Below are 11985 nucleotides of genomic sequence, written 5' to 3'. Positions count from 1 at the left end.
TCAGGAACCATCAGTCATGTTTATCACTGTTGAAACCATCAAAACCGGGGAGTACAGTTTGCCTCTAGGGGGCGCTAGAGTCAAACTTTCACCTCCATGAAGCTTTTTATGAGCCTGTGTTGGTCAGCTCTGTTTATCCAACATCATGTTTTATGTTTTATGTTTTATGTGACCACATGTGCTTCAGATCATAACATTTCATTTCTTGTTCGACCTGTTGCCTCTGATGCCTTCAGGGCCTGTTGGAAATATGGGACTTCAGATTGAATGATCCAAACTAATATGTTTAAATCATATCTGGTTTCAAACACCCCTGAATATAATACAATAAAGAGATTTATATGACTCATAGGTTATCAAATATAAATGATTAGTAGCTGTGGATCAACACATTTCTCAGTTTTTATTTGTGCTGTTTAATTTATAGAGCTTTTATTACAGCTTTCTACTTCAGCAGCAGGTTTAACCCCACAAAATTACAATATGTCCATAATATAGTGACATGGTAAAAACTATATTTTTTTATTATGGGATTAATTTTCTCATTATGTCCCTAAATTAATTTGGACGTATATTACTGTACATTACTTTTAGACCCTAAAAGTAAAGTGAGGATCAAAAATAATGTCATTAATAGTTTTTATTTTTCAGTTAACTTGATCCAAAGTTCAGTAAACGACTGAAATCTAAATTAAATCAGTATTATCAGTGTGAGCAGGTTGGTTTAATCATTTAAATTATATTTTTACTGGGATGGAATGGTGGAAGGAAAGGAAGGTAGGAAGGAAGGTAGGAGGGAGGGAGGGAGGAAGGAAGGAAGGGTGGAAGGGAGGGAGGAAGAAAGAAGGGGGCGGAAGGAAGGATGGAAGGGGGAAGAAGATAGGAAAGGAGGAAGGAAGGTAGGAGGGAAGGAAGGAAGGAAGGGAGGAAGGAAGGGAAGAAAGAAGGAACAGTCAAAACAGACGGATCAATTTGACCCGGGAGGACGACACAAAGTTTGAAATGTGCTATATATTTTTTTCTCATATATATATATATATATATATATATATATATATATATATATATATATATATACATAGTTTTTGTTTAGTTTTATAAATTACCCCAGTTTTATTATCTTTGAAATCAGCACTATTTTAATATTCTGTACTATTTTGAGTCATTACTCCGTAGTTTTATTGTATAGTGTATAATCTGAATGACAAATAAAAATCTATCTTATCTTATTTATTCAATGCTTCTCAGTAGTTGTTCAGTTCAGATTTACTCAGATTTTACTCTGTTTTAAACCTACACTTTAAACTTAGTTGTAAATACACCAGAAACCACATTCCCTGTTATGGTTTAGTAATTTACAAGCAACCCCTGAACGCATCACTTCCTCTTTTCTTTTTTTCCTTTTTTTCGTTTAACCCTCCTCCTTTTTCTTGCGTGTCTCGAAACAAAAACAAGCGGAGCTCTCGGTCACATGTAGAAGAGTCTGAGGAGGAGGAGAGGAAGGAAGGAAGGTAGGACGGTAGAAGCACTGGCACCGGCACTTCTGTCTCAGCTCTACCCGCGCTGCAGGTGACTTCCCCGGGGAGCCGCTCCACAGCTGACAGCCCTCCTATGGTTCTCCTCCGGCACATCTCCATCGCGCTGACCGCCGCCGTGGCTGCTTTGGGCTCCGCGCTGTTCATCGCCCTGAACTACTTCTACAAGCGGCGGGTATGGTCTCCTCAGGCGGACTACTGCACCATCAAAGAGGTGAGAGGAGCTCCGGAGGGTTGGAGACACTCAGAGAGGCTGTTATCGATCACTGATCACTGCTGATCGATCTGCTGATCAGTGATCAATGGGACTGAGATGATGATGATGATGATGATGATGATGGTGGTGATGATGAATGAGTGTTGACAGTGGTGATGATGAAGGTGGTAATTGATAATAAGCAGATGTGGAAGAGGAAGAGGAGGGTAATAGTGTGATTATGCTGATGAAGAGGAGGGTGATGGTGATGATGAATGAGTGTTGACAGTGGTGATGATGAAGGTGGTAATTGATGATAATAAGCAGATGATGAAGAGGAAGAGGAGGGTAATCGTGTGATTATGCTGATGAAGAGGAGGGTAATGATGATGAATGAGTGTTGACAGTGGTGATGATGAAGGTGGTAATTGATAAACAGATATGAGGAAGAGGAGGGTAATGATGGTGATGAAGAGGAGGGTAATGATATGATGAAGAGGAGGGTAATGGTGTTAATGAAGAAGAGGAAGAGGAGGGTAATGATGTGATTATGGTGATGAAGAGGAGGGTAATGATGATGGTGATGAAGAGGAGGGTAATGATGGTGATGATGAATGAGTGTTGACAGTGGTGATGATGAAGGTGGTAATTGATAACAAGCAGATGTGATGAAGAGGAGGGTAATGATGGTGATGAAGAGGAGGGTAATGCTATGATGAAGAGGAGGGTAATGGTGTTAATGAAGAGGAGGAAGAGGAGGGTAATGATGTGATTATGGTGATGAAGAGGAGGGTAATGATGATGGTGATGAAGAGGAGGGTAATGATGGTGATGATGATGAATGAGTGTTGACAGTGGTGATGATGAAGGTGGTAATTAATAACAAGCTGATGTGAGGAAGAGGAGGGTAATGATGATGATGATGATGATGATGATGATGGTGATGATGAATGAGTGTTGACAGTGGTGATGATGAAGGTGGTTTTCCTAAGGTGATGGTATTTGATAAGCAAGCAGATTTGAGGAAGAGGAAGAGGAGGGTAATGATGTGATTATGGTGATGATGGTGATGAAGAGGAGGGTAATGATGATGATGATGAATGAGTGTTGACAGTGGTGATGATGAAGGTGGTAATTAATAACAATGATGTGATTATGCTGATGAAGAGGAGGAAGAGGAGGGTAGTGATGTGATTATGCTGATGAAGAGGAGGAAGAAGAGGGTAATTATGATGGTGATGAAGAGGAGGGTAATGATGATGATGATGATGAATGAGTGTTGACAGTGGTGATGATGAAGGTGGTAATTAATAACGAGCTGATGTGAGGAAGAGGAGGGTAATGATGATGGTGATGAAGAGGAGGGTAATGATGATGAAGAGGAGGGTAATGATGATGATGATGATGGTGATGATGAATGAGTGTTGACAGTGGTGATGATGAAGGTGGTGTTCCGAAGTGATGGTAATTGATAAGCAAGCAGATGTGAGGAAGAGGAAGAGGAGGGTAATGATGTGATTATGGTGATGATGGTGATGAAGAGGAGGGTAATGATGATGATGATGGTGATGATGAATGAGTGTTGGCAGTGGTGATGATGAAGGTGGTTTTCCGAAGTGATGGTAATTGATAACAAGCAGATGTCAGGAAGAGGAAGAGGAGGGTAATGATGATGGTGATGAAGGGGGGGGGGGGTAATGATGATGGTGATGAAGAGGAGGGTAATTATGTGATTATGATGATGATGAATGAGTGTTGACAGTGGTGATGATGAAGGTGGTAATTAATAACATGCTGATGTGATGAAGAGGAGGGTAATGATGTGATTATGGTGATGAAGAGGAGGAAGAGGAGGGTAATCATGAAGATGATGAATGAGTGTTGACAGTGGTGATGATGAAGGTGGTAATTAATAACAAGCTGATGTGAGGAAGAGGAAGGTAATGATGATGATGAAGAGGAGGGTAATGGTGATGATGAGTGTTGACAGTGGTGATGATGAAGGTGGTAATTAATAACATGCTGATGTGATGAAGAGGAGGGTAATGATGATGGTGATGAAGAGGAGGGTAATGATGGTGATGAAGAGGAGGGTAATGATGATGGTGATGAAGAGGAGGGTAATGATGGTGATGATGATGAATGAGTGTTGACAGTGGTGATGATGAAGGTGGTAATTAATAACATGCTGATGTGATGAAGAGGAGGGTAATGATGTGTTTATGGTGATGAAGAGGAGGAAGAGGAGGGTAATGATGTGATTATGGTGATGAAGAGGAGGAAGAGCAGGGTAATGATGGTGATGAAGAGGAGGGTAATTATGATGGTGATGATGATGAATGAGTGTTGACAGTGGTGATGATGAAGGTGGTAATTAATAACAAGCTGATGTGAGGAAGAGGAGGGTACTGATGTGATGAAGAGGAGGAAGAGGAGGGTAATGAAGAGGATAATGATGGTGATGAAGAGGAGGGTAATGATGTGATGAAGAGGAGGGTAATGATGATGATGATGAAGAGGAGGGTAATGATGATGATGAAGAGGAGGGTAATGATGGTAATGAAGAGGAGGAAGAGGAGGGTAATGATGGTAATGAAGAGGAGGAAGAGGAGGGTAATGGTATGATGAAGAGGAGGGTAATGATGGTGATGAAGAGGAGGAAGAGGAGGGTAATGATGGTAATGAAGAGGAGGGTAATGATGATGTGATGATGGTGATGAAGAGGAGGATAACGATGATGTGATGAAGAGGAGGATAATGATGATGTGATGAAGAGGAGGGTAATGATGATGAAGAGGAGGATAATGATGATGTGATGAAGAGGAGGATAATGATGATGTGATGAAGAGGAGGGTAATGATGATGAAGAGGAGGGTAATGATGATGATGAAGAATAATTAATAATTAAATAAAATTTGTTAACAAGAAGAAAAACAGCAGAATGATCCTTTAATTCTTAAACCAGTTCCCAGAAAGTGAACCTTCCTTCTTTCCTTCCTTCCTTCCTTCCTCCAACCCCCTTTCTTCCTTCCTCCAACCCCCTTTCTTCCTTCCTTCCTTCTTTCCTTCCTCCCTTCCTTCCTCCCTCCTTTCCTTCCTCCCTTCCTTCCTCCCTCCTTTCTTCTTCCTCCCTCCCTCCTTTCCTTCCTTCCCTACCTTCCTTCTTTACTTTCCTCCCTTCCTTCCTCCCTCCTTTCCTTCCTTCCCTCCTTTCCTTCCTTCTTCTTCCCTCCTTTTCTTCCTCCCTTCCGTCCTTTCCTTCCTCCCTTCCTCCCTTCCCTCCTTTCCTTCCTTCTTCCTCCCTTCCTTCCTCCCTCCTTTCCTTCCTTCCCTCCTTCCCTCCTTTCCTTCCTTCTTCCTCCCTTCCCTACCGAATCAGCTGTTTTTGGTCGATTAATCTTCTTCCTTCATCCTGTAAGCGATTAATCGTTTCAGCTCGAAGATGAAAATAACTGCCGGCGTCTATTTCAGTTTCACCACATAAATAATAAAGTGTCGAGATTCAGACTCTGAACCGCAGCTGCAGAAGCTTCCTTCCTTCCTTCCTTCCTCCAACCCTCTTTCTTCCTTCCTTCCTTACTTTCCTTCTTTCCTTCCTCCAACCCCCTTTCTTCCTTCCTTCCTTCCTTCCTCCAACCCCCTTTCATCCTTCCTTCCTCCCTCCTTTCCTTCCTTCCCTCCTGTCCTTCCTTCCCTCCTTTCCTTCCTTCTTCCTCCCTTCCTTCCTTCCTCCCTTCCCTCCTTTCCTCCCTTCCTCTCCTTCTTCCCTTCCTCCCTTCCCTTCCTCCCTTCCTTCCTTGACTCGAGGACAACAGGAGGGGTTAATGGTAACTGTCGGCGTCTATTTCAGTTTCACCACATAAATAATAAAGTGTCGAGATTCAGACTCTGAACCGCCACTGACTCTCCGCTGAAGCTCCACAGCTGCAGAAGCTTCCTTCCTTCCTTCCTTCCTTCCTCCAACCCCCTTTCTTCCTTCCTTCCTTCCTCCAACCCCCTTTCTTCCTTCCTTCCTTCCTTCCTTCCTTCCTCCAACCCCCTTTCTTTCCTTCCTTCCTTCCTTCCTCCAACCCCCTTTCTTCCTTCCTTCCTTCCTTCCTTCCTCCAACCCCCTTTCTTCCTTCCTTTCTTCCTTCCTTCCTCCCTCCTACCTTCCTTCTTTACTTTCCTCCCTTCCTTCCTCCCTCCTTTCTTTCCTTCCCTCCTTTCCTTCCTTCTTCCTCCCTCCTTTCCTTCCTTCACTCCTGTCCTTCCTTCTTCCTCCCTTCCTTCCTCCCTCCTTTCCTTCCCTCCCTTCCTTCCTTCTTCCTCCCTCCTTTCCTTCCTCCCTCCCTACCTTCCTTCTTTACTTTCCTCCTTTCCTTTCTCCTTCCTTCTTTCCTCCCTCCCTCCTTCCTTCCTTCCTTCTTTCCTCCCTCCTTCTCTCTTTCTTTCCTTCCTTCTTTCCTTTCCTCCTTCCTTCTTTCCTTCTTCTTCCCTCTTTTCCTTCCTTCTTCGTCCCTCCTTTCCTTCCTTTCCTTCCCTCCCTTCCTTCCTTCTTCCTCCCTCCTTTCCTTCCTTCCATCCTGTCCTTCCTTCTTCCTCCCTTCCTTCCTCCCTCCTTTCCTTCCCTCCCTTCCTTCCTTCTTCCTCCCTTCCTTCCTTGACTCGATGACAACAGGAGGGGTTAATAGTAACTGCCGGCGTCTATTTCAGTTTCACCACATTAATAATAAAGTGTTGAGATTCAGACTCTGAACCGCTGAAGCTCCGCAGCTGCTTCCTTCCTTCCTCCAACCCCCTTTCCTCCTTCTTTCCTTCCTTCTTCCTCCCACCTTTCCTTCCTTCCCTCCTGTCCTTCCTTCTTCCTCCCTTCCTTCCTCCCTCCCTCCTTCCCTTCCTCCCTTCCTTTCTCCCTCCTTTCCTTCCTTCTTCCTCCCTTCCTTTCTCCCTCCTTTCCTTCCTTCCCTCCTGTCCTTCCTTCCCTCCTGTCCTTCCTTCTTCCTCCCTTCCTTCCTCCCTCCTTTCCTTCCTTCCCTCCTTTCCTTCCTCTCCTTCCTCCTTTCCTTCCTTCTTCCTCCCTTCCTTCCTTGACTCGAGGACAACAGGAGGGGTTAATGGTAACTGCCGGCGTCTATTTCAGTTTCACCACATAAATAATAAAGTGTCGAGATTCAGACTCTGAACCACCGATGACTCTCCGCTGAAGCTCCGCAGCTGCAGCTCGGATCTCTTAATAAAATCTATTAGCATGTCTCTAATCGTGTCTCTAATCTGGTTTCTTGGATTCAATCAGCAGCAGCCGGTAATAAGCTTAGCCTGCTTCATCAGGCTCAGCCTGTCTTTACCGGATCATGTCGTCAGTGTCTGCCGACAGCTCAATGCAGCGTTGGGACGTCGGTGGTTTCATCCCCCCGGAGTCAAAGTGTAGCGTAAACATGACGACTAAATGCTTCGGAAAGCGGAGGGAGGGAGGGAGGAAGGGGGGGGGGGGGGGTCGACTATTAGCGTGGGGTTTTTCGGAGTCTGAGAGAGTTTCAGGATGAGCCTTTAAACTTCCTGTCGTCCTCCCAGGTCAAATTGACCCCGTCTGCTTTGACTGTTCCTTCTTTCCTTCTTTCTTTCTTTCCTTCCTTCCTTCCTTCCTTCTTTCCTTCCTTCCTTCCTTCCTTCCTTCTTTCCTCCCTCCTTCTCTCTTTCTTTCCTTCCTTCCTCCCTCCTTCTCTCTTTCTTTCCTTCCTTCCTCCCTTACTCTTGTCCTTTCTCTCTCCCTCCTACCTTCCTTCTTTCCTTTCCTACTTCTTTCTTTCCTCCCTCCCTCCTTTCCTTCCTTCTTCCTCCCTTCCTTCTTTACTTTCCTCCCTTCCTTCCTCCCTTCCCTCCTTTGCTTCCTTCTTCCTCCCTTCATATAATTCTCAAGGTTTCCATCCTTTAAAATCACATTTTTGACACAATTTATTGCTAGATATTTTATTTTATTTTAGCCGCAGCCATTCAATGTATCTGTTATTACCTTTTTTTAAAAGTGGTTCATTGTTACCCCCGCAGTATTCAAACTGGAGACCTGCACACCAGAGATTAACAGGAAACAACAGAGCCGTTAGTCAAGCTCAACATGCTCGGTGACATATAAGGGTTGGCAAGATGAGCAATTATAATAATAATTATAAAATATCTTTAAAACTAGTTTTAAAAGCAGCATCAGGTTTGTTAAAATGTACATTTAGTATTTTTGTTGGTTTTATATCATTTGAAATGACATTTGCATTTTTTAACCAAAAGTAAGACTGAATGCTCCTGAAAATGTCAAATGGTGTAACCACAAAAGAATGATAGATATTAAATATTTTATCACCTACAGTGTATTTAAGTGGACTTATAATGAAACTTTTCTGATGTTACCAATAGTTTCGGATCTAGGCAGCGCCATCTTGAAAATTTCAGGTGCATGCTGGGAAAAATAAAAACACGGATTCTACTTATATGGGCATGAGGCGGAGCCATGGGCGGAGCGGGGAGGTTGCTATGGTTGCGAGGGCTGGATCTCGAGGACATTGGTCAATCAACCTGTCAATCAGGACGTAGCCACGCCCTAATGCATACCCTGCTTTATCGTCACATATAAAATCAGGGAGGCCAAAATGTCCCAAATGAACATCATACTGCATTGAAGAAGGCTTTAAACTAGCGATTGAGACCATAAACACATTTTGAAAACGTTTACTGAGGTTAGAAATCAAGTGAGAAGTTGGTGAATTCTCCATTGACTTGTATAGAGACGGTCGCCCCCTGGTGGCCTTTTGATAGAATGCAGCTCTAAGTTACTTCCTGGTTGGCCTCATTTCAGAGGACCAGAACTCCCCGCCTGGATGCAACAAATTCAAGCTTGTTATCTGGAGGTTGTTAAAAGGCATTCTGGAGAATGTAAGATGTCAGCAGACGAGATAGAGAGTGCGTACGTCTGGCGGAAAAGAAATTACAACATTCAATCACAGGGGAGGAGGAGGAGGCGGCGTTGAAGTGAGGAACTGATGATATGTGACAGTGTTAGAGGATCACAGTTTCCTTCACTTCTCTCACAGCTCTGGGGTGTTTTTTGCTGTCGGTCTCTCTGCAGGGGCGAAGCTGGCTTTACTGCCTCAGCGTGATAAAGCATCACCGGTGTTGCCAAGCGTTCTGCTTTGCTGGAGTGTCCTTGAGCAAGACGTTAAATCCCTGTCAGATACAGCAGTGCAGATCTGTAGCTGAGCTGAAGAGAGCTGTTTTTCTCATGCCTTTCAGAATAACATTATAAAAGTAAATCCCTTAAAAAGAATCAATAGAGGATCATTGGCTTTTTATGAGAAATGTCTGAATTGGAGTTTTGTTAATGTTTGAAAGCGAAAAACAAAGATAGTATACTGAGAGCAATGACTTTACACATAACAGTAATCATGATGCAATGCTAGACTGGCAACTACATCAGAATGGGGAATAGGAAGAAGTGTCCACAAAGTCTCTTTACAGTTTAAGAAATTCATTACAAAAGCAATTGATGATACATTTTACTGTAATGTAGCCTTTAAAACCAGGAAAAGACAACTCTGATGACATATCACGATATTACGATATCCAAAATCTAAGACGATATCTAGTCTCATATCATGATATCGATATAATATCAATATATTGCCGATGCCTTAAAGAACCCAAAGAAAAGACATGAAGTGTAGAAGCAGAACAAGCTGTGCCGACTCAGAGCTGCAGCTGGGCTTCTTCAGCTCTGTCAGGGTTTGAGCTTTTTGGCTCCCAGCGGGCCGCATAAGCCAGAAATACATAGAGGAAAAAGCTACTGAAGTGTCAAAGCAGCAGCAGCAGCAGCAGCCGTGTTTATCTGCTGCTGTTTACTCAGCAACAACACCAACCAGAAACAAGTCAGGGAAAAAGGGAAATGAAATGTCAAATTCATCCTCTGACCTTTTTAACCCTTTATTGGGCAAATAATTATATTTGTTAAAACTGTAAATATCCCAAAATATCCTTCCTTCCTTCCTTCCTTCTTTCCTTCCTTCCTTCCTCTTTTCCTTTCTCCCTCCCTCGTTCCTTATTTCCTCCGTCCTTCCTTCCTTTCCTTCCTTCCATCTGTCCTTCCACCCTCCCTCCTTCTCTCCTCCCTTCCTTCTTTCCTTCCTCCGTCCTTCCTTCCTTCCATCTGTCCTTCCTCCCTCCCTCCTTCTCTCCTCCCTTCCTTCTTTCCTTCCTCCGTCCTTCCTTCCTTCCATCTGTTCTTCCTCCCTCCCTCCTTCTCTCCTCCCTTCCTTCTTTCTTTCCTCCGTCCTTCCTTCCTTCCTTTCCTTACTTCCATCTGTCCTTACTCCCTCCCTCCTTCTCTCCTCCCTTCCTTCTTTCCTTCCTCCATCCCCCTTTATTCTTCCTTCCTTCCTTCTTTCTTCCCTTCCTCCCTCCCTCCTTCTCTCTTTCTTTCCTCCCCCCTACCTTCCCTCCTTCCTTTCCTTCCTTTCCTTCCTCCATCCTTCCTCCATCCTTCCTTCCTTTCAATGTCCTATAAAGGGTTAATGAAACAATTACAGGGAAGGTTCTGGTGTCAATTTGACATAAGACATTTTTAAAAAGCTTTAAACTCAGACATCCATCAATAATTTGAAGTAGAAGCTCGATATTTTCAATGAAGATCACAGCAGGTCCTAAAAAGGGCTGATATGACTTGCTAATTAACCTCCACAGATCTGCCGCAGCACGTCTGCACACGGCATGAATAAAGACTAACCTTGTGTGACTTTTAAAAAGGAAGATGACTGACGTGTGCAGGATCTCGGTGGGATTACGGCGTCCCGGTGTGTCTCTCCGAGGTTTTCAATCTTCAATCCGCCTGCTAACCTTTTTTAATTTCTTCTGTGTCAGTCACTTCTTGCTCTGCAGAAACAAGCGGACTCAGGCTCAGAGCTGACCCTAAAGACGCAGAGCTGTGATATCTGTTATTAAAGTATAATATCGCCACTATTACCTCCAGAGGTCTGCAGACACTGATTCATATTTCTGAACATTATCTCACACGTCTTTTGCACTGCCGGGGCTCAAATTCCCAACTGTATAAAGCTTTCATTTGGTTACATAATGATGATCTAATCTGCAGAGGTACCAATCACTGAAATCCAATCAAAATGTAAGTTACTCCCGTGCCTTCACATTAAAGGGTCAGTGGCAATTCAAAAATATCTTTACAACTAGTTTTAAAAGCAGCATCAGGTTTGTTAAAATGTACATTTAGTATTTTTGTTGGTTTTATATCATTTGAAATGATATTTGCACCATTTTTTACCAAAAGTAAGACTGAATGCTCCTGAAAATGTCAAATGGTGTAACCACAAAAGAATGATAAATATTAAATATTTTATCACCTACAGTGTATTTAAGTGGACCTTCCTTCCTCCCTTCCTTTCTTCCTTCCTTCCTTCCCTTCCCTCTTTCTTTCCTTTCCTTCCTTCCTTCCTTCCTTCCTTCCTTCCTTCCTTCCTTCCTTCCTCTTTCCTTCCTTCCTTCCTTCCTTCTTTCCTTCTGTCCTTCCTTCCTTCCTTCCTACCTTCCTCCCTTCCTTCCATTTCCCTCACTCCTTCCTTTCTTCCCTCCCTCCCTCCTACCTTCCTTCCTCCCTCCTTCTTTCCTGCCTTATTTCCCTCCATCCTTCTTTCTTTCATCCTTCCTGCCTTTCCTTCTTTCTTCCTCCCTTCCTTCCTCCTTTACTTCCTTCTTCCTCCCTTCCTAACTTCCTTCCTTGACTCGAGGACAACAGGAGGGTTAATTACTAGCTGGTTCCTGATCTCCATGGTTACCCAGATGAAATGTAATATGTAGAACAATAGTATTCCATTAGCTTTATTTAATATAAAAGTTATAATGTAAGATCATGACAAACTAGTTGATATGGTGTTAGGAAGGAAGGAAGGAAGGAAGGTAGGTAGGAAGGAAGGAAGGAAGGAAGGAAGGAAGGAAGGAAGGAAGGAAGGAAGGAAGGTGTTTTATTGACTATTTACTGTTTTTAAGCAACGTTCAATTATTTGGTACAAAGTTTTTATGGTTACACCACTTAGACATTTTTACCATAATCCTCTAATATATTCTCTCTAAATGGATTAAAAGCAGAAATTTGATGCTGGGTCCACAAAAAAAAAGAGTGTGTGCAAGTTGGGTGATATATGGAATGAAGTTGGCTAAAAAGGTCTAACACAGAATCGGGTGATGATTTATACTTTATGTTTTATTAACAGTCAAAATTGA

The 11985-nt window shown here is 43.1% G+C and overlaps 1 protein-coding gene across 1 annotated transcript in view; it reads left to right on the top strand.

The window, feature by feature from the left end:
* Nucleotides 1–1611: 1611 nt before the first annotated feature.
* The window catches only part of arl10 (ADP-ribosylation factor-like 10), a 28221-nt gene continuing 17847 nt past the window's right edge, over nucleotides 1612–11985 (top strand). Inside the window, exon 1 of the mRNA XM_053331232.1 lies at nucleotides 1612–1749. Within this exon, the coding sequence (XP_053187207.1) occupies nucleotides 1612–1749 (138 nt within the window). The remainder of the gene's footprint in view (nucleotides 1750–11985) is intronic.

The sequence above is a fragment of the Scomber japonicus genome, chromosome 13 (assembly GCF_027409825.1).
Source record: "Scomber japonicus isolate fScoJap1 chromosome 13, fScoJap1.pri, whole genome shotgun sequence".
NCBI classification, from domain to species: Eukaryota; Metazoa; Chordata; class Actinopteri; order Scombriformes; family Scombridae; genus Scomber; species Scomber japonicus.
The sequence above is the reverse complement of the archived record's forward strand: the minus strand, read 5'-3'. Positions and strand labels throughout refer to the sequence as shown.